At 35.2% G+C, this 24,088-nt stretch overlaps 1 protein-coding gene across 1 annotated transcript in view; it reads left to right on the top strand.

The window, feature by feature from the left end:
* Positions 1-18,594, top strand: part of CIR1 (corepressor interacting with RBPJ, CIR1) — a 28,884-nt gene extending 10,290 nt beyond the window's left edge. Inside the window, exons 8-10 of the mRNA XM_010990127.3 lie at positions 15,114-15,220; positions 16,306-16,391; positions 17,579-18,594. Coding sequence (XP_010988429.2) covers positions 15,114-15,220; positions 16,306-16,391; positions 17,579-18,257 — 872 coding nt within the window. The 3' untranslated portion in view covers positions 18,258-18,594. The remainder of the gene's footprint in view (positions 1-15,113; positions 15,221-16,305; positions 16,392-17,578) is intronic.
* Positions 18,595-24,088: the final 5,494 nt, after the last annotated feature.

Raw genomic sequence — 24,088 nt, 5'->3', positions numbered from 1 at the left:
TTTCTTTTTCACTCCATGAGAGAATTGTTTGGCAACTATGTATTTGACATCCTGCATACCAGCCTTAAGTTTTATTGTTTGAACTTCTGTGTTTCAAGCTCGTACCTATGGGCTCTACTCCTAGTTCACAATCTGATAAGACACAGAGATTAACTCTCAGTTTACAGTCTAGTCAGGAAAACAAAACTAGAGCATTAAATAAGGATCTATTTAATATAGAACAGATGAGTGTTAAATTATAGTAGTTAATAGAGGTGAAATTATAATGACTTGTGAAGAATTACTAAGATTTAGGTAGGTAGAAAGAAAAGTTGACCAAAAAGAAAGACCAGAAGAAAAACAAACACAGAAGATTTATCTTAGATGACTTTGAATGAATAGAACCAGATTTGAATGACTCTCAAAAAAATGGTGTGTGCTGTTAAGGGTGTGTTCATGGTGAGAAATAACTATCAGACTGAATTAATTCTTGTCCCAGTCTTTACAGAAAAAGGTGTCAGGTAAATTTCCATTTCTAGTTTTTCCCTTCAAACTGACAAAGTATAAGTGTGAGAACAAATACTGGTAAATACACAGGGTATTTTTAATTTCTTAAATCCTGTGTCTTACCTTTCTAAGAATACCTTAAAGCACTGAACTCTGTGATAAAATTATGGTAAAAATAGATCAGTAACTTTCCCCATCTATGATACCACATAAGATGACAAAAGTTACTGATCTATTTCTGATGCACTGTCAAAGTTGAGAACCACAGCTTCATTACTATGTAAGAATAACTGAAGATTTGGACAACAGTACCTTTTTTGTTTGTTTGTTTAGATTATGTTTTACTAACATTTCCAGTCATGAATTTATCCTAAGGGAATAATCATGGGTATGTCCGAAGATTTTGTTGCAAAGCACTGTGTATAATAGTAAGACAGGGAGAGAACCTAAATATCTAATGAAAGGATATTACATGAATTATTATGGGATATTGTTACTAGGGAATACTATACTATACAACTATTAAGAATGATAGGAAGATTTCTTAATAAATGGATGTTGTTTACAACATTTGGGCAAATAAAAAAGCAGATTATAAAACAAAGTAGTTATGTGGATTCCACTCATGTTTCTCTTTACATCTTTAGGTAGACATATAGAGAGGTACTTTTAGAAAAATAAAAATGCCTGGCAGAAGATAGACTAAAATATTAACAGTGGTTGTACATTTATAATTTTTAAATGAATATTATTTTAGAAGAATTAAAAATTATATATAGAAATAAATTATTCAAAATTGTATTGCTCAGTTAATACCTTTAAAGTTTGACCTGAATTTATCAGTACCACTTAACTTACACTAATAGAAACTCCTAAAGGTTTCTCAAAAACAAGATCAAATATACTCTACTATATCAAATAGGAAAGCAAATAATGATGTATTCTGAATTTGAATGCAATGAAAAATAAACTGGCCAATTTCCTAATCCACTTGCTGATTCAAGCTAAAAAATCTTTTCATTTAAAAAAATCACCTATTGAATAATGTCTCACCAGTGAATAGAGATTATTTTTGCAATAAGGCAATTTCAGTGGATGTGGTTATCATGGGATAATCACACCCCTGGGGTACAGCCTTGTGCCTGTAATCTCCTAGGAGTGTAATTATTTCATGATAACTGCACCCCCTGGTGTTGCATTATTTCTATTATAAAATTCTTAGTTTAGTACATAAAGTAACTTACTTTGATCACTGGAAACTGCAAGGTGCTGTTAGAATGTTCCAGCTGTGAGGTTTACAGAGACCAGCTATAAGATTTACTTCTCCTTTACAAAGTTAAATTAGGCAATCAAAATGCTTCTTTTGGCTAAGCTGGTTTAGAATATCTTTTCTACTGATAAGATCATCTTAACTTTATAAGTTTTTGTCCACTCTAGATACACCAAAATTATATAAAACTTGCAAGCTTCAGTGGTGACTGGGTTTTTATAAAATATTTTTATATGACAATGTAATTAAATGGCCTGCCCACCTGCCTTTTGTTTATAGTCTATAGCCCTTAATCTTTTCATGGCCTTTTACCTTCTGTTACTTACTCATGTTTTCAGTGTATATTGAAATTAACCATCATTTTTTAGATCCACAATGGAGGTTTTCAACAAAGCAGATGAGGTTTTTTGTTTTGGGGTTTTTTTGTTTTTGTTTTTGTTTTTGGCTTTCCTAATAGATTTTATAGTCACATATATGTCTGCTGCTTAATCTTTTTGTTTGTTTCAATCTTGTTTGTAATTTTTCTAAATACACTATTTTTGAGAGCAGTTTTAAGTTCATAGCAAAATTGAGAGAAAAATACAGAGATTCCCCATACAAATCTATAGCCTCCCCCCATTATCAGTATCTCCTAAAAGAATAGTACATTTGATGAACCTACACCAACACATCATTATCACCCAAAGTCCATAGATTACCTAGGGCTCACTCTTGGTGGTGTACATTCCATGGGTTTGGACAAATGTGTAATGATATGTACCCACCATTATAGTATCATACAGAGTAGTTTCACTGCCCTAAAAAATCCTTTGTGTTCCTGGTATTTATCCCTCCCTCCCCTCTAACCCCTGACAGCCACTGATCTTTTTACTGTCTCCATAGTTTCACCTTTTCCTGAAGATCATACAGTTAGAATCTACAGTCTGTAGCCTTGTCATATTGGCTTCTTTCACTTAGTAATATACATTTAAGGTTCTTCCATGTCTGTCTTTTCATGACTTGATAGCTCACATCTTTTTAGTGCTGAATAGTAGTCCATTGTCTGGACATACCACAGTTTATTGATCCATGCACCTGCTGATGGACATCTTGGTTGCTTCCATGTTTTGGCAGTTACAAATAAGCTTGCTCTAAACATCTGTGTGCAGGTTTTTGTGTGGGCATAATTTTCAACTCGTTTGAATAAATACAAAGGGATGTGATTGCTGGATCATGTGGTAAGAGTATGTTTCGTTTTATAAGAAACTGACAAATTGTCTTCCAAAGTAGATGCACCATTTTGCATTCCCACCAACAGCAAATGAGAGTTCCTGTTGCTCCACATCCTCACCAGCATTTGGCATTGTCAATGTTATGAATTTTGGTCATTCTAATAGGTATGTAGTGGTCTCATTTTATTTTGATTTCTCTGGTAACATTTATTATGCAGCATATTTTTTCATATACTTATTTGCCATCTGTATATCTTGTTGGTGAGGTGTCTGTTAAGGCCTTTGGCCCATTTTTTAAAATTGAGTTACTTGTTTTCTTATTGTTGAATTTTAAGAGTTTTTCATGTATTTTGGGTAATAGTCCACTGTCAGATATGTTTTCTGCTAATATTTTCTTCCAAGTGTGTGGCTTGTCTTTTCATTTCCTTGATCAAGTGGGTTTTTTTAACAGCTTTGTTGAGTTATGATTTACATACCATACAGTTTACCCATTTAAAGTATACAACTCAATGGCTTTGAATTTGTATATTCACAGAGTTGTACATCCATTACCATGGTCAATTTTAGAAGATTTTCATTTCCACAAAATGAAACCCTTCAGCCCTTACTTCTAGCCTCCAGTCTCCCTCAGACCTAGGCAACTACTAATTTACTTTCTACCTTTTTTTAGATTGCCTTTTCTGGGCATTTCATATGAATGGACTCGTACAATATGTAGTTTTTAAAAAATGGTTTTAATATCACTTTCTTTGTCTTTAAGTTTCAAACTTTTACACAAAATTGCCTTGTCCCTCCTTACCCCAGACATGTAGCTTCCAGTGTCCTCCGGAGCCTGGACATGTCATCTGCCTTACACATCAGTGTACACCAATGTGCAGGGAGTGTTGTTAACCAGGGAAGCTCACCCAAGGTGTCCAGAGTTTTTATTACAGTTTATTTACATAGGCATGATTGACTGAATCATTGGCCATGTAGCTAAACTCAATCTCTAGTCCCTTTCCCTTCCCCCAGAGGTCAGGCTAACATCATGTGGCCCAAAGCTCCCAACCCTCTAATCACATGGTGGGCCTTTCTGGTGTGGCCAGCCCCATCCTGAGTCATCTTACCATAATCTATCTAGGGGCTCACTGTGACTAACAAAAGCACTCCTATCATTCAGAAAATCGTGAAGATTTAGAGGCTCCCTCCTAGGAGCTGGGGACAAAAGCCTCCAAGTTCTTTATGATACAGGAGTTGTATTTTCATTTTCATTTAGTTCAAAATATGTTTAAGTTTTTCTTGAGACTTCATCTTCTACCCATGTGTTTAATTTAGAAGTGTGTTATTTAATCTCCAAATATTTCAGGATTTTCTGGCTATCATTCTGTTATTGGCTTCTGGTTTAATTCTGTTTTGATCTGAGAGCATTCTTTGTATGATTTCTTTTCTTTTACATATGTTAAGGTGTATGTTAAAGTTATAGCTCAGATTGTGGTCTGTGTTGGTGAATGTTCCATATGAGCTTGAGAAGAATGTGTATTCTATTGTTGAAGTAGTCTATAAATGTCAGCTAGATCGAGTTGATAGATGGTGCTGTTCAAGTCAATTCATATCCTGCTGATTTTCTGCTGGATCTGTACATCTGATAAAGGAGCATTAAAATCTCCAACTGTAATAGATTTGTCTTTTTAAAAAAACATTTATATTCGTTTTTGCCTCACATATTTTAATGCTCTGTTGTTGGTTGCATACATATTTGGAATTGTTCTGTCTTGTCTTGTTATGTCTTGTTTTTCCATTGTATAATGGTCTCTCTTTATCCTTGATAAATTTCCTTGGTCTGAAATCTGCTTTTTCTGAAAATAACATAATACTCCAGCTTTATTTTATTAGTGTTAGCATGGTATATCTTTCTCCATAGCTTTACTTTTAATCTCTCTGTCTTTATATTTAAAATGGGCTACTTGTAGACAACATAAGTTGATCTTTTTTAATCTACTATTGATATACGTGGATTTAGATCTACCATATTTATAATTATTTTCTATTTGTTGCCCTTTTTCTTTTCTTTTCTTTTTTGTCTTCCACTCTCTTTCTGCTTTCTCTGGTTTTAATTGAGTATTTATTGTGATTCTATTTTCTCTCCTGTCTTAGCATATCAATTATACTTAATTTTTTTAAAAAGCTTAGTGGTTGCCCTAGAATTTGCAGTATACATTTACAACTAATCTAAGTCTACTTACAAATAACACTATACCTCTTCACAAGTAGTGCCAGTACCTTATAACAGTAAACCAATTTCTGTTAATGGAATGCAGTCCCTTCCTCCTGTCCCTTATAACATTACTGTCATACATTTCAGTTATCCATAAGTTATACTGCATCCAATATATAGTTGTAATTATCATTTTGAATAAAATATCATCTATTAGACCAATTAAGAATAAGAAAAATATTTTCTTTTATTTATACCTTCTCAAATGCTCTTCCTTTCTTTATGTAGATTTGAGTTTCTAATCTGTCATTTTATTCCTTCTAAAGAACTTCTTTTAATATTTCTTGAAAGACAAGTCTACTGGTAACATATTCCTCAATTTTTGTTTGAGAAAGTCTATTTCTTCTTCACTTTTGAAGGATAATTTTACTGGATACTGGATCATTTCTGTGTTGGTGAGTTTTTTCTTTCAATATTTAAATATTTCACTCCACTCTCCTCTTGCTTGCGTGGTTTCTTAAGAGAAGTCTGATATAATTCTTATCCTTGTTCCTTTCTAGCTAAGTGTTTTTCCCCCCTCTGGCATCTTTCAGGATTTTCTCTTCATCTTTGATTTCCTGCAGTCTGAATATGATATATGTAGGTGTAGATTTTTTTATATTTATCCTGCTTGGTGTTCTCTGAGCTTCCTGGATTTGTGGTTTGGTATCTATTATTAGTCTTCAGAAATCTCAGCCATTATTATTTTATATATTCTTTCTGTTTTTTCCTCTCTTCTTCTGGTATTCCTGTTGTACATATGTTACACCCTTTGTAATTGCAATTTTCCTACAGTTTTGGGATAGTCTGACTTCTTTTTTTTTTTTTTTTTTTTCATTTTCTTTTCAGTTTAGGAAGTTTCTGTTGACCTATCTTAAAATCTCACCATTTCTTTCCTCAGTCATGACTCGTATACTGGTGAGCTCATCAAAGGCACTCTTCATTTCCATTAGTGTTTTTAATTTCTAGCATTTCCATTAGATTCTTTCTCAGAGTTTCCATCTCTCTGCTTACATTACGCATCTGTTTTGCATGTTGTCCAGTTTTTCCACTAAAGCCCTTAGCATATGAGCCTTATTTTAGATTCCTAATCTGATCGTTCCAGAATCTCCATTATAGCTGAGTTTGATTCTGATACTTGCTTTGTCTCTTCAGACTGTGGTTTTTGCCTCTTAGCATACATGTAATTTTTTTTTTGTTGAAAGCCAGACATGATGTATCAGGTAGACAGAACTGAGGTAAATAGGCCTCTAGTGTGAAGTTTTATGTTTATGTGGCTAGGAGTTAGGTTGTGTTTACTGTTTGCTGAAGCTGTAGATGTTAGAGGTTAAAATTCCCTTAGTGTCCTTGTTGTCTCCTCTGTTATCTTTGGGTTTCTCTAAAGACTCTTAATAGAGGCTTCAGTCGTAATCTTTTATTATACAGGAGCTCTGCTGACATGAGGGGAGGGGAAGCATTCTATAATCCTGTGACTAGGTCTCACTCTTTCAGTGAAGCTTTGCCCCTGGACTATAACTTTCACAGCTCCCCCCACCTACCCCTACTTCTCAGCTTTTTTTTTCTGCACATAGGTTAAACTCTGGTAAAATAGCTTCCTTTGAGGGTAAACATTTGTTCAGGACAACAGAATGCTCTGAGCATATTTCAAGATAGTTACTTTTCCCTTCCTACTGTTGGAATAGAAGTACAAGGGGATTGCCCTTTGATGTTCACAATGAGAACCTGGTGGGGCTCCTGGAATAAAACTCACAAAAGTGCAGGGGCCTCTTTTAAGGTTGGGCCCTCAGGAGTTTTCATCTCTCAAGCTAGTCCTTGCTCAGACTCCAACAATAGTCAGTTACCCTGTAAGTATTTCTACTAGTTGCTGTCTCTATTGGTAGTTTCTGGTCCTAGTAAACTAGTCTCTGAATCACCTGTCTCATTTTGGGGGCAGTGATTTGCCCTGTGACCTCAATTCTCTGATAGATACAAGATCTGTTGATTTTGTTTTTTCAGCTTTTTTCTTATTATGAGGTTGGGAGGATTTTCAAGCTCTTTATTTATTGGACTGAAACCCAAACATTGTAAAAGCAACATAAAAGTGAATAAATAGAGTCCAAATTTGTTAAGTTTCATATTGTACTAATTATTTGACTTTTGATTTTTTAGGTTTAAATTGCTATATATTTAAAGTTACTTTGCCATCTTTTTTAACTTAGCTATAATTTTAAGAATATATGGAACTGACTATATGATAATATAGCAAATTTCATATTTTTATATAAAAGTAAATTTTAAATTTAAAATGTCACTGGATATTATTGACATATACAAAATTTCTTTTTCTTTATAATGCCTAAGTCTGAGATCTAGCCACACCATTAATGGCTAAAATTGATGATTGATACTTAATGTTTAAAGTAGCTCTATCCAGTCTTGTTTACACCAAAGTTCTCAGTATGTTTAAACAATATGAAAATGAGTAAGTAGCTTAAATTGAGTAAAGTATTGTTTTATACTTGCTACAAACATTTGTTTGCATCTAAAGTGTCTTCTCCTTACCTAATTTTCCATAACACTTTTTAAAAAAATTTTTTTTTGTGAGAAGGAGGTAATTAGGTTTATTTATTTATTTTTGGAGAAGGTACCAGGGGTTGAACCCAGGACCTTGTGTATGCTAAACATGCACTATACCACTTGAGCTATACCCTCCCCTTTCCATAATTCTTAATTTTTCTTGGAGAATCTTACACTAAGCCATAGCACTGATAGAAGTTTCCTGCAACAGAAATGCTCCACATGCTGCTCCTCCATCTTTCCATCAGCCTTTCACGTTGAAGGAATTTTTGTTGCTTGAGAACATGTTTGGGAAATTTAACATTGTAAGCTTGTACTATAAAGACACCTAGGAGCATACTGGAGGGACTTTCTTTAGACAGATGATAAACTCAGTTGCCTTCTGACAAATCCCACCCGTATCTGTAACAGAGTTCTTTTAAGTAACTCCTTGAAGAAGTTGAATCCTCCTCCCACAGCTACCAAGATAGCCCTACATCTGATGGCAGAATTGCTTTTAATCCTTTCAACATAATTCTACTGCAAGAAAAGTACTTGTGTTACCAGAATCTCATTAAAGCTAAACTCCTCAAATAGTAAGATATTAAAACTGATAATTAAAGGATTGACCACAAAATAAAGAAATGAAGTTAGGAACCATTTCTTCTCTCCTTTAATATGTAGTTGATCAGTCAGGAATATATATATTTACATCTTTTCTTTTCCATGCATGAGGAAGCTAATTCACTGAAAAGAAATATTGACCTATTAAAGAGATTATTCAGTAAAACTTGTCAGTTCATAGTGTTTCAAAGGTCAAATTGATGCTCTTGATTAGTACTTTAAATTTTGGCTATTTTAAGTGATTTCCAGTGGTTACTCATTTTGAACTGTTTATAAGCACCATTATAATTCAGTGATAAATTTGTTGTTTGAGTGGCTGTGCCTTGAAATTCCACTGACATTAACAAATTAATTACAGTCCTGTTCTATGAGTAAATGGCTTTGCTCTGTGTTAAAGACATGCGTGGGGCTACTGGAGGCTACACCTCCCATAATCTCAAAGGGATATTATGATTCACAAATCACAGTCATAACTCTCTTTTACACGATTCTTCCTACTACTATAATACCACCTATTCAAGGTCTGCCAGCTTCAAGTAAAGGAAATTATCTAGTGACTACCTGGGAAAAGGAGAATGAATGAAATGTAGTCTACCTAGTAAATATTAATTCTTCTACCCAAGTCAAACTTAACATGAACCTTCATCATGTTCCCTTCATTTAGAATGCCATACTTTTTACCTTTTCCTATATCCTATGGGAGTTTGAAAATCAAGCTCAGTTTCTAGTTCTTCCCTAGAAAGTATAGGCTTTTCTGAAATAGAGACTGTATCTTATTCATCTATGTATTCCCAATGCCTTACACAATGTATATGCTTGGTAAATAGCTTAGTGAGTAACTGTATGAAAAGGCTTTGCTAAATAACTATTCTAAACACCATTGTTTATCATCTTATTCCCTGAATATATCTTAAGACACAAATTTACAATTTATATGTTTCCTGTTCTTTTACATGAACTAATTTACCCAAGAAGTTTATAAGCTTGAAGGCAAAAACTAAGTGCTTTATTCTTTATTTCTGAAGTACTTAGTGAGTTAAAATAAAAAGCCCTCAGTAATACATACTGATTTGTAAAATCACTTTCTATGTTATATACCAGGGACAAATAAGTTGAAATTCCTTATGCAGGGCTCTTTCCATAGTTTGAGAGAGATATAGTATAGCAATGTAGTGAGAATCTGTAGTAACTTAGTTGTTCACTAATACTGTTGACTGATTTTAATTATCGTGTGTAACTTTTTAAAGTAAAGTGCATCAGTCTTAAATGTAGAGTTTGAGTTTGACAAATGTATTCACTCAGGTAACCAATGTCTCTGACAAGATACAGAGCATAGAGCATCACCCGCATCCCAGTAAATACCCTTCTTTCACCTCTAACCACTATTCTAATTTCTAATCCCATGTGTTACTTTTACCTGTTTATGAACTTCATATAAATGCAGTCATGCAGTATGTATTCTTTTGTATGTGACTTCTTTGACTCAACATAGTATTTCTGAGGTTCATGGATGCATAACTTCTCAAGAGCATTCATATTTTCATAACTTCTTAAAAACATAGTGCTAACTTCTAACACTTCATGTTTATCACAACACAAATGATTTTTCTTAGTCCCCTGGACTATGAATTTACTTTATTATTTAGTGATAGATACATCATCACTAAAATACCTGAGTGTAAATTAAGTTGAAAACGTAAGTTTAAAGACATAATCTAATAAAACTCAAATATCTTTAACATTATCGAGTCAAGGCAAGGTGGTTTTTAATAAACAGTGTTTTTTACTAGCATACAATAAGGGCAGTTTCATCTTTCCTTGTTTTTGTGTTTTCCAGACACATAGACAAAAATGAAATGTTTAATTTTTCCTTTACATTGTTTTAATAGAGATCAGATTAGCTGTCTTCAATATGAACTCGGGATAAGGGCAATAAGAAACCCTATTGTTTCCAGCCTCCACTGAGATGAACTGGCGGTGTGTCAGGAAAATTCCTAGTATGGAGCAGTTTTATTACAATTCAGTACAATTGGTTCTTGCATAACCTTTAGAAAATCATACATAAAACATTCTCATCTATATAAATAAAAATCACCCACACATTTTATTAATAGCTTTGTTCACTTTTTCCCTGGGGCTTATGCTGCATGCTCCTACTGTGCCCCCTTTTCAGCCTTTTTTTAAGATAACTTTCTATAAGCTTTCCTTAAAGCAAAAGGTTAAGTAATATTAGGAATCAAATGTAAAGTGTAAGATAATTCTTGATAATTCTCCTTCTCGATCGTGTGCTGTAACTAGTGTCTCTAAGTGTCCTTTTTACATTTAGTGTCAGGGAGTGGCTTTTTTCACTATAGTCACTTTAACTTTAGGAAAGAAAAAGGAATAAATGTCATACTTTTCATGGAAATGAGAATCATTATTTGTGCTGGTGTTTGGGAGTTAATTTTAACCACACATTTTGAAGGTTATATCACTGTTACTATGACTACAGTAAATACATGGTGAAAGCAAGAACATACCAGGTTGGAGTTTCAGCCTTTCTTTAGTTCTAGTTCATTAGCAAAAATGTGTTTGTTTTCAGACGTCATTTTCCTGAATCCGAACTTTAGGAAACTTAACATATATTTCTAGTATGTAGTATAAAATATTAAAATAACTAAATAATAAGCTTCTAAATCTATCCACTAATTTACAGGAAATACAGGGGCTAGAAGAACATATTAAGTGACATCACTACCCAGAATAGGGAAAATTCTACAGAACAAATGACCCAGTTTTTTCAACAAATGAATAGCAATGGGCGGGGAGTAGAGGAAAAGTGGCTAAATTTTTTTGGATTAAAAGTGATTTAAGGTATGTGTCATTTATACCTCAAAAAGAGAAAGACTTAAGAGATATATGAACAAAATGCAATGTGTGGAACTTTGTTTGGATTCTAATCTGAACAAACCAATTACAAAAAAATACTTTTGAGACAGTTGGGGAAATCTGAATGTTTACTGGACATTAGATGACATTTTAAAACTGTCTACTGATAAATGTAATAAAAGTGTTGGGGTTTTATTTTTAAGAAATAGCCCTTATTTGTTAGTGGTTTATATACCAAAGTGATATCTGAAATTTTATTTAAAATACTCTATCAAAAAAGAAACAAAAATTTAGAGGAAATAGATAAAACAAGAATGTCAAAATACTGATAATTGTTGAAGCTGTGTGATGAGTTCTTTATATTATTCTCTCTAGGTTTGAAATTTTCCATTGTACAAAGTTAAAATACACACACACACACAATGAGAAGGAAAAAAATTGATCACCACTGTCATAGCAAACAAAACTACGTTCACTCTAGGAAGAGCATTTTAGTTTCAGCAAACAGTAGTGGTGTGTTAAATTTGGGGGAAGAAAGGGAAAGTATTTCTAATATAGCCTTACCTAACCCACAACTCAGTGCCCTCCCTTCGCCCACTGAGTACCGTAACATTGTAGAAGATAATGCTTCGTTTGAAAGGAATGATGAACTTTGAATGGAAGATACCTCTGTCCTTGGGAAGAGCAGAAGGACCTGGGCTAGCGGTGAAACACAGATGCCTCTGCCGTCGGCATCAGTCTTCCTCCTGTGCGGTTTGTGGGGTTCACCTGGGACTGCTCTCGTTTAACTGCAGTCAGCAATACAGCCTTACTCATAGCCAGTGCTTTTGACTCCTATATTATTCTCTGATAGAATATGTTTTACTATGGAATGTTTTTCACCTTCTGTTGCTTTTGTTTAGTTCTATAAAAATGAATGCTCTTAACAAATAGAGTAAACCTTTTATAAACATAATTTTGTACAATGTAATTTGCCTTCTGAGATTTTTTTTTTTTCTGTGACACTGACTTCATGGTATTTTTCTAGTACAAAACAGTGAGGTCTGATCAGGACTTAGAACTGAATACCACACTCACAATCAGGATTTTGGTGCTTATCCACATATCACAGCAAAGAAAGTTGGCAAAATTAATGAATGTTGAAAAGTTTCTTCAGTGGACCTGCTTTTCTAAGTTGGAACATTGGTTTTTGCGCTATGGAGGCTTAACCCAGCCTGGCTGAAATGACCTAGAAAGGAGCCCTCACAAATCCACATTTTAAAACAAATGCCCTTTTACTGGATTCTCTAGAATTATTCTGCCATAGCAAATTTAAGAGCAAACCAAACATTACTGAGCCCCAGCTCCATCTGAATTTAAATTATTAAGGCATCATACATAAACGTAGTCATTTTGCATTTGAACATATTTGTAAAACCTATTTTTTTCAACGTATCTATATAATCTATTATATCAATTAAATTTTGAGTTCTCAGAGAGCTGGAGTCATTTCTGTCAGTTCAACTCTGCATAGCCATTGTCACAATAACATGAAAGTATAAAGATATCTTGCTAAATATATCTTAATTAAACCTGACTTGTCACATCTTCTAAACCCAGAACTTGTAATGATAGAAGAAGGTTTAAGTACAAAAAGAAGTGAATAAGACTGGGTTTGAAAAATGTTACTATTAAGAGCATTTTTTTGTGAAAAATATATCATAAAATAATCATAAAAGTTTTATAGCTACTGACAAAAATAATTATTACACTGATGAAAATAATTATTACTATTTATTGAGTACTATTTGTCAGGTACTTCACTAGACAATGTAGTCTTACAGGGTAGGTGTGTGTGCTAAGCATATGTACTACAAAATCATAGTTGAGATTTTGGAGGAATATAAGTGATCAAAGAGTAATGTTTGTTTCATAATCTGTATAATCTATGTCAGCCTGGGAAAGAGAGAGCATTTTCTTGAAGTAGTTGGAAGTATGGTAATGAAAATTTTAAAAGCATGTTTTCTAAAACATCTTATTAAAATTTCCCATCTTTTGATGAAAACTGATGAAATGAGTAACCTCTCAGCATAATAGCCAAGCTCTTTGGCCCTTTACTGGAGTGGTTTTTATCCTAATTTTTGGCATGTTTGCTTTCTGAATTCATTTAACATCTAAAAAAGTTGTTGACAAAGAAATGTAGTTTTGACATTTCAGAAGACATTTTCTACTTTATAAAATTATGTTCCTGCATGTGAAATTTGAGAAGCCACCAGTGACCACTTTATAATTAATTTAAAGCTGTTAATTAGTACTTTAATGCCATTTAGAAGCAATCAGTACTAATAGTTAAAATTTAATTTTTCCTTTAGTTCTTTCTAAAATCATTAAAGTAATCCATAGGAATTAAATTAATTGTATAAAAGAAAAAAAACAGATGTTGTTTTAAAATAATATCAATGAAATAAAGATGCTGCTTTATGATGTTTTTGTTTTGTTTTCAATTAAATAAGGCTTTTTTCCCTAGTAAAGTAAAGCATCACACTGTTGATAACTTCCCATACTCCAGTAATAGGCAGTTTTTCCCTTATTATCTCCCTCATTCCTAGAGCCAGCTTTCAGTTGTTTTGGTAATATGAGTAGAATGGTAAAGCCCAGAGTCACTTGTACTAACCTACACATGAACTTGTCTGACCAAACATTTTACCAAAGATGCTGCTGACAAGTGAACAGATTCGAGTTTTATTGCTTACTGCTTTTTGTTTTTTACACTAACATGTAAGTGAGTGTGCAAATAAGTAGTAAAAAGATAAATCAGTAAAAAGGTAAAGAAATTAGATAACATATTTAATCAACAAACTAGAGAATCAGTTTCTGAATGTTTCTCTGTCCCCCACCTGAATTGTCTTACTCTTCCTTATATTCCAGATACATCACTCAGTGTAGTTCATCTAAGCCAGTGTAATGATGTAGGCCAGAAACTTTTAACAACTTTCACAAAATGTCATTATTTGCTACCTGCAGGGAAAACAAAATGAAACTGGAATATACAAAAGAAAGAGGGAAGAGTCTCTACTATCTTACGTAAACCTAATAATGTTTGAGGGAAGGGTGCAGGTGTTTTAAAAAAATTTTTTTTAATTGTGTCTATTTTTTAGTCCATATTATTTGTCTTTAGAGCATAAATGTGACCAAAACAAGCTCACTTTTCAAAAAGTTTGGGATTTTGTGAAAGTGGAAACAGCTTGTAGAAAATATATAACATATACACACCTATAGCCCGCCTGAAATTGTTTGTCACCAACCTCAATTTAATGAATTACAGTTTCAAACTGTGGTTATGAATATGTACAAGATTAACTAAAGTACTTGATGGTTACACCATAGCATATGTGTTTGCATGTGTGTGTTGTGTGTGTATTGTTGATAATTAGCAACCACATGGCAGTGTGTTCAATATTGGTATTTGATAAATAAGGGTAAGGAATTTTGAAATGGAAACTAGAATAATAAATTGCTCATGTAACTTTAAAAGTACTTCTTTTAAATTGAATTCTTATTGAGAGAATAACTATTAAAAGTTTAATTGCAGTCTTTTATCATTTTGCTTTGATTTTATACTAAAAACCACCAAGCAGATAACACCTAAATGTATCTTTTTCAATATGACAAAGTCACATAAGAAGAGAATCCCCTAGCACGTAAAGAAAAATGCAATTATTTTCTATTCTGAATCTCCAGACTGCTGTTTTAGAAAATCATATCTGATTATTTGCTCAGCAGAAGATTATTGAGTTGATTTAGCTGTGATTTTACTTAACAAAGCTTCAACTGCATTCCTACTGTGGAGTCCGAAAAAGGTAGAGAGATATAAATGATACATTCAAACTGTGATTTTTGTGAACAGGGCCATCGATGCACCCCTCGGAGCTAATAGCGGAGATGAGAAACAGTGGGTTTGCACTGAAACGAAATGTACTGGGGAGAAACTTGACCGCAAATGATCCATCACAGGTAATGATCTTTTTATCAGTAAGCTGAAAATGTCTATAAATCTAAATGTGATTGGTCGTGAATTGCTACTTAATGTTTTCCAATATGCGTATATCCATAGGAAAGCAAGATAGAGCAAATAAAATGCCTAAAATGTATTTTGATTTTGCTTCTTTATTATTTTAACCTAAATGACAAAGTGTTTTTAAACATATATTTTAATAAATGTAACTGCTTCTCTGAGTTTATGTGGATAAAATATCTAACTGAACTAGTGATAAGGTGGTTACTTTTTCCTTCCTGCTAACTTAACCCCTAAAGTGACATTAAACAGAACCAATGGGAAGAAGTACATAAAAGCAAACCCCGAATAATTATGGAAAATACTTTAAACAGTTACTTGATTAAACTACACATAGATCCAGAAAATAGTTGAGTTTAAAAGGCTGTAGATGTTCTAATATAAACCATCTATTTCATTTAATGAGGAAACCAGAGCTCAAAGAAGTGAGTTCCCTAAGGTCACGTGGATCTTTAGAGACAGAGCTGAGACTAAAACCCAGACTCCCACTGGTGTAAACTTGTGCTGTTTTGAAAAGAGACATGTTCCTTCTCAAACTTTGCTGGGGATTCTACGTATAACCTATATAATCCTATATTTGTACTGTTTGATATATTTGATACTGTACTGTTGAAATTATAAAGGCAAAAATTGTGGGTGTTTTGATCCGTAAAGTTCATGATCTTCCTGGTTTCAATGTTTCATTAAATTAAAAATAAAATATTTAAATCCTCAAGTGTTTATATTCAAACTCAAGAGGGTGGATGTCATGCTGTAAACATTTTATCTATGTTTCTCTGTCGTCCTCTCCTGATAACACTTGTTAATGGTGGCAAAGCAGTCATCTTAACCACTCAGTGCATTATGATTCTCCTTGGCAGGTAGATTACAAAAATTTTTTAATTCCACTTTCCAATCCACAATGTCATACTCATCTGCATTATGTCCCTAATACAAAATTTCTCATTTGTTAATGTTTCCTTTCCTGTCTGGTAACTAACTTGTCTTGTGATCTAAAAATTTAACGAAGTCTTTGTTGACTCAGGAATATGTTGCAAGCGAGGGCGAAGAAGATCCAGAAGTGGAATTTTTAAAGTCATTAACAACCAGACAAAAACAGAAACTTCTCAGGTGATTTAAAAGTATCTACTTAATAAATTAAACTACATTTTTCTTATTTTTTATCTTAGTATCATAGTTAACTCTGATCCTAAGTTTAAGGTACTGAAACCATGTATCACATTTATTGACTGATTTATTCTTCAGCTATGGTAATACAATCTTGTCTGTCCTTCAGTAACATGAAAATGAATGTAAGATTATGTACTCAGTTTATATGACAGTCACTGCACTTTTCAGCGCATTTACTTTGGAAATAGATTTACTTGTAGGTCTTTTCATATTAGATTTGTATACATCTTTGCATATAGTTCGTTCTTAGAATATATGTGGACCATATATTACTCTTTTTACATTTTGTAAGATTTTATGAGGAGTGCTGAGAAAATGCTTAAATTTAAGGTAAATATGAATATTGTTAAACAGACTACCTCTGGATTAAAGAATCCAAGAAATGTCTGCTGAGTCCAATAGAGGGAGCTCATGATGTTTCAATATGTGGAGTTTTCAGAATGGCTGGACAGAACCCAGGGAAGACATTTTTATTTCATAGTAACTCTGACATATATAAACAAATTACTCTTCTTTAGAAATTCAGAATGCCTTAAATGAGTTGTCCTAATTAATTACAAATCTAAACAATTATTGAAAACTAGTATGTGATTATTTTATTTTATATAACTAAAAAAGAGAATCAAAAATTGTAAAGTGTATTGTTATTCAGAATTTCTGGTGAATATGTTCTTGAATTTTGATAGTTAATGTTGATTAGTATTTCCATATTTTAAAATAGCACATACATAAAATTAATTTTTCATCTGATGAAACCTTTACATTTGAATTTGCAGTCAGCCCAACTAATGTTACAAACATTTCGCCAGGGTGGCCATTTATCTAGAGTACTATATATAACTTCAAATTCTGATTTAGTAAGCATTTTTTAATAGTCATTACTATTGAGGAAAGTATAATGAAACAGTTAGCTTGATGCATTTTTTAATTAATTTAAACAGTGTATATGTGACTTGAATAATTTAAAAGAAAATGATTTGTCATGTAATAAAAGTAAAGAACGTGTTTGTATTTGAATACCACTTTTAATAGCTTCTAAGAAACTATATTGTCTATTCAGAATTTTATATTTGTCAATGAAAGGACTGTTTTTACATAGTCTATTACTATTTTTTCCCCAATAACAGGAAACTGGATCGACTTGAGAAGAAAAAAAAGAAAAAGAAAAAGGATAGAAAACAGAAAAAGCTTCAGAAGAGCAGAAGTAAACACAAAAAACATAAAAACAAATCCTCCTCGTCCTCCTCTTCTTCCTCCTCCTCTAGTGAGACTTCAGAAAGCAGCAGTGAGAGTGACAACAAAGAAAAAAACATACAAAAGAAGAAAAGAAAGAAAAATAAGCATTCGGGGAATAAAAACAGTGATTCTGAAGAGAAGGACAAGTCTAAGAAGAGAAAACTTGATGAAGAACATTTTAACAGTCACAGTAAGAAGGAAAAGCCTAGGTTTATAAGACAGGAGAGTTCTGGGGAGAATAGCAAATGGAGCCATTCTGATTCTGACAGAAAGCCCAGAAGCCATAACCAGAGTCCAGAGAAGAGAGGATCTGTTAGGAATGAGAAGAGCAGCAGGAGCCAGAGCAGGGACGAGAGGAGTAGGAGAAGCCGAAGCAGAAGTCACGGTGGTTACAAGCCACAAGAGATAAGAAAACAGCCACGGCGAAGTCCCAGTGGAGAGCGGAACAGAAAAGATGACAACAGGAGCCATGGCACAGATACACACCGAGGAGGGAAGATGCACAGAGAGCACTCGGGAGATAAGCACACTAGAGTGACACAAAGAGAACGAAGCAGAAGTAGAGAATAGAGACTTGTATGTGACAATTACCTGGGAATAAATACATCTCCACTTCCTTCTTGAATACCTTTAGCAAGGGCTAAATTATGTACTATTGTCTTTTTAATAAAAAAGCTCTATTTTAATTTTCCATTTCTGTAAACTGTCATATCAAGTACAAAACTACATGCATACCATAAGAATGAACTTTGCAAACATTTGTAAGTGATCTATTTTGGGGCTATAAAAATACTTTCTGTTGCTAAATGTTTCTTGTGCCCTGTACTAAGATAAAAAGAAACTCCGTATAACTCTGTGACATTTTCTTTGTTCTGAAACATCATTAAAAGAATAACAGTACATTGAATGGGTATAATTTAATTATTGTTTTTGGTGGGGTTTTTTTTTGGCATTTCAAAGATACTTTATTGAGTTGAATTTTGAAGGGCACCATATACTAAGTTTTTTTCATTAATTTAAAAAATTTTTTAAATTAAAATTTTTATTATAGTATATAGTCAGCTTATAATGTGTATTTTTTTCAATTCAGATATATTACTTTTAAGATTTGAATTTACTTGAAGCAAAGTGTAATCATTGTTGAAATTCACTAGAATGAATTAAATAATACATTGGTCAATATTTCTTTAAGACAAACTCCTTTCAGGTGTTTGCTCTACAGGTTAATAAGCTATTTACATTTGGATAATGTATTAATTTTCTATACTGCCATAACAAATTACCTCAGTCTTAACACAAATACAGTTCTGGAGATCAGAAGTCTGAAATGGGTCTCACTAGGCTAAAATCAAGGTGTTAGCAGGGTTGGTACTCTGGGGGATCTAGGGGGCAATCTGCTTGTCTGTTCCAGCTTCTAGAGGCTGCCTGCATTCTTTGGCTCCTGGGCCCCTTCTTCCATCTTAAGAGCTAACAAAGTCTTGTCAAGTCCTCACATCTAATCACTCTAACACTTTGACATTTTGCATTCTTTTCCATTCTTAAGGACCTTTGGGACTATATGGGGCCCAGCAGGGAAATACAAGAGAATCTCCCTATTTCAAAATCAACTGAGTAGCAACCTTGATTCTATCTGCAATCTTAATTCCCCTTTGCCATGTAACCTAACATCTTCATAGGTTCCAGGAATTAGGATGCGTATGTCTTTAAGGGACCATTATTCTACCTAGCACAGATGGCCTTTCTACTACTGCCATTCAGTTATCACAGCTTTTATTTCTAAAGGTTAAGCATTTATATAATGTCACAAATGAACAAGTGTAAACTATTTAGATATATTTCATGAGCATAGGTATATAAGGCATATTTAAATTTAGCTGGCAAATTTCCCCTTGTGTTTCAAAGGACATGGTAAAGGAAGACCACAGAAAAAATTATTTAGTTCAAATCACAAGTAACATACAACTTCAAAAAATACATACTAAACATCATGGACACGTGTATTTTTGTCAGGGTTCCACATTTTAAAAACACTTCTTATTTAATACAATACAAATAGTGATTAGTTTGGATGGTTTTGAGGTTTCACAGTCATAATTTCATAAATTCTGTAAGAAAGTTTGAGAGAAGAATTAAGTAAAACCGTACCATGTAGTCTGATACAAATGTGTGTGTGTGCGTATGTATATATTTATCTTTGTCTTGTATAGGCACACAAATGTCCTCTGATTTACAAGCAGCTAAACTAAAGGCATATGCAACCCTTTGGTTATGTATATTTTTAAGAAAATTGGGAGTGGAGAACTTGAATTTCTTCTATAAATTTCAATAACTTACAGCGTTATCTCAAAGATCCCTTTCCCTCTTCATTTAAAAAAAAGAAAGCATGCATTTAAAATTGATAGACTGCTAATTTACACTTTGAGTTCATCAGTGTTGCACTGATTATTTTCTATCTTATGCCTTTTTAGACTTTATAATTTTTATAATGTCAAAACCTATGCAATACTTACTGCCTTAAAGGGTTTCTGAACCAACAGAGTGTTCGTGAAGAGAAATGTTGAAATGCATCCTGTAATTAAAAATGAATTTAAAAAATACATTATTATTTGTTACACTTTGACTTTCACAAAGGTGTGGTCCACTTTTAACTTTATAACTGGCTGCAAGTATTTTTAAATCTCTGGTTTAATTGTCCTTCATGGTTAAGACTGAGAAACTATGAAGTACTGCCACTAGCCCTAATATTCTTACCCATCCAATAGTGATTAAAAATTCCCATACAGTTACAGGAAATGTTGGTTTGCTGTTTGGTTTTCAGACTAGGTCACCCAAATGTGCTAGACAGAACCAGTGGGCTAGCATTCCAACTTGGCAAACTAAAAAACTGAAGGGAGGCATTTTCACCGACAATCATGACATGGTAAAAAAAAAATACCTTTAAAGAGGTTCAGCTTACTTGTTCTGCATACTCTAATGGTAATGGTTAAAGGAATTTAAAATGATTTTTTAAAATAAAATGTTCAGCATCTAATACCTTTGCTTTTGAAAATCAAAGTTAAAAAAAGAGATAAAATCTCATAAGAAAAAGGATATCTAAAAAAAAAAAAAAAGATATCTAGCTGTATGTGTAGAGGTTCTCCTAAGTACTGAGATCCAAAAAAGAATCCTCCAAATTTAACAAATATGATTCAAGAACAAAAGTCCTCAACAGTAGCTTTTTTTTTTTCTTAAGAGAACTACAGGAAAAGTCTGGTGATATTTGTCATTCTTCCTACCCTTAATAGAGGGATTCTTTTAAAGAAATCTGGGTACGCCTCGTGACATTTCTTAATTTGTTCAGGGGCCTGGCACTGCACAGCCAACTTAGAGGTTATTGGGCACTCTCCCCCCCCTTTTCCCTGACAAAACATTTAGCATAATTTAACACTAGCAAATTAATTCCTGTAGGAGGTGCTGTCGATTTACAAATGGCCAGGAACGATCAGGTTACTAGGTTAGGACTTGTTTATTTATCTGAATGTGATAAGTCAGTCATAATTTCATTTAATAAATGTGCCAAGACAAAGGTTGCCGCAGCATAGCGGTAAGGTCTGCTTACCTTGCAATGAGATATGGAGATCTTCTTTTGTATCTTACAGTTTTAATCTTAAGAAAGCTTTTTATCTGAGAGCCTTATGAGAGACCTTTCTTGTGTTATTCCTTGAGATGGCTTGCTGATAGTGAATCCGAACAGTCCACGCTGTTGGGAGCTCGGCGTTTCCCAGTTTTAATCACCGAACATGTAATATGTTGTAGCACTGAATCTCAAAGATTTCAAAATCCACCTGAGCTATTTCACTCTCCTCCTTACCTAAAAGACCACTGGGCCAAGGCACTGGTGGAGGCCGCTCCGTAAGGCCGCGTTCTCCACATCCTGTGCTGAAGATAAGGGAGAAAGCTGCGTTTTAGCTTCAGGAGCGGAAGGATATTAAGAAACCTTACTTAGGTTTTCTGAAAAGAAAACCTTGATAGTTACCACGTCTTGAAAAGAGATGGAGAAAGGCATGCAATAGCTGCAGGCCTTGGATGCAGGTTTTTTTTGGGGGGGGGGGGGTAATCAAAAAGGAGAAATGCTTTTTAAAAGTTGTGAGGAACAAACAAGACCGAGGGAACTAAGGTTTGGGAAATGCAATAGCAACTGAGAGCTGATGAGGCTCCTCAAACGCCGTTCCTGCTGACCAAAAGGAAAGCAAACCCTGATCACCTTCCCCTTTTCTCCTCTCTTCACGCCACACTTAACATGAATGTAACAGTAATAATGAAGCAAGGTGCGGGATGAAACGCAGGAGCGGCTTGTAATGTAAAGAAACGCCGCGGGCTGTGGCCCAAACTGCCCGTGAGTCGCCTCCCCGACTCCTAGACTCGGAAAACTCCAGTCCTTTCAGCTTGAAGCTCTTCCCGAGGGGATGGGCAGAAGTGGAGTTCGGCGGCTTGGGTGCTGGCCAGAGTGGGGCTTCCAAGGACCTCGCCCTACACCCAAAAGAGGCCCGAAGGGAGCTGGATCGGGTGATGGACTGAGTCCCAGGCTGGCTTGCCCCTTCCCTTCCCCAGAGGCGACGCCATCCCTGCGTACTGTGTGTGCTTTCCTTCCAAACACGCGTCTGGCAACCTTCTGAACATACCTCAAACCCAGATGAAAGCCTGAGAATTAGGGGGCGCATCTCTCTCCTGGCAGATGCACCTCCCGCGCGAGGAGGCCGCTGGACTCCCCACTGAAAAAATGTAAGGGGAAAGGATCCAGGCTAGCTCGCAGCACCGGTCCCCTTCCCCCTCCCCCCGCCGGTAGCCCACTCAGAAGAAATTCCGGGCTGCGGGCCACTGGAGCTGCGCCCTAGGAACCAGCGCGCCGGGGCGGCCGAGCGCCCTCGCCTGCCAGTTCCCGCCTAAGCTCGCCCGGTCTCCAGCGCTTTTCGCCTGCGCAGGTCGGAGGACGGACTCGCCTTCAGTAGTTAAGAAAGCGAACGAATTTCTCGCGTTTCTCAGGCTCCACAGGTGAAGACGGCGCTTTTGAGGCCAATGCTAATCTCTCTCTCGTGGGGCAAAAAATGAAAATGTCTACTCTTGCCAGCAATCTACAAGCAGAAAAGTGAAGGGAGGGTTGGGGGAGACACCCTATCATTTTGCATTTCTTTATAAATGAATTACCCAGAAAAGGTTAGATGTTTGCAAAACAATGCAAAATCTCTGGTACGAATTCCTAACGAAGAGAGTGTAACCGTCTTGGATAACCTTAAAAAACTTGCTTTTCTTTCCTAGGTCCCTGAGAATAGGCCCTGGAGGAATATGTTTCTACGGACCTGCTGAAACCTTCCCTTTAACCGGAGTTTCAAACACTCTATTTATATCAATAACATATAGGGTAGGCATGTCTGTATGTATTTACCTCATACATATCTCTATAAACTCCAGCGTCTGGAAAGGGTGGGGGTAAGTAACACTGAACGGTTAAAATTATGGAGAAGGGATAATAACTGATTACTAATTTGAAAGTAAATAAACAGGTGACTTTTTCAGATCAAATTCCTCCTTGGATCGTTACAATAAATATCTCTGAAGGAAGCTCTCTATTTATGTTGTCATTGATTAATTCTTCACTACCTCATTTGATTTCGATTTAGAACGATTTGATTCTAATTTAATTAGCATGTAATTTGGATGTACATAATTACTGTAATTATGACATTCAGGTAAGGCAGCTTTAGGCTGAAAGGCAATTTCAAATTTTCTAGCAACCTACTTTGTACTGGGAAATGGACAAGGACTTTGCGCCCTGCTATCCAAGTAGTAATTAGTACATCTTTGAAATAGGCAGTGCGGCGGGGTTTGTATTAAAACAGCAAATACAAACCCAGCCGAGTTACCCGCTGCAAAGGTGGCAGCGAGTTCCTGAAACACACGGCGTTTCCCCCGCGCGAGATCGGGGCTTCCCCGCGCGCCGGGGCCTCGGCCAGCTCTAGCTGCTGAGGGCTCCGGAGCCTCCGAGGCCTCGGGCACGGGATTTGGAGGTGTAGCTTTTAAGATTACAATACAATAAACGTGCGGGGGAGGGGGGAGGGGCAAGAAAGGAGGGGAAGAAGCCACTGCGCGACGTCTGAAGACGAGAGGTGGGGTAGTGGACTAGAAAGAGGAGGGATGGGGCGGCGGGGGAAGGGCGAGGCACTGAGAGGAGAGAAAATTTGTCAACGCCCCCCAACTGTTATCCAATTTTAGATTTGGGTTTCAAAGGGGAAAGGTGGGGGTAAAAGGGGTCTGTCTGCGCCCGCAGGGAGTGCAGACCCTTCGGGAGGAGCTTGGAAGAGGGGTTTCGGGGCTTCTGGCAGCCCACAGCGGCCCTGCTTGCCCCTCGGGGCTCCAGCCTGCCC

This window comes from Camelus dromedarius, chromosome 4, assembly GCF_036321535.1.
Source record: "Camelus dromedarius isolate mCamDro1 chromosome 4, mCamDro1.pat, whole genome shotgun sequence".
In the NCBI taxonomy this organism is placed as follows: Eukaryota; Metazoa; Chordata; class Mammalia; order Artiodactyla; family Camelidae; genus Camelus; species Camelus dromedarius.
Note: the sequence above shows the minus strand (reverse complement) of the source record. Positions and strands in the feature narration are given on the sequence as shown.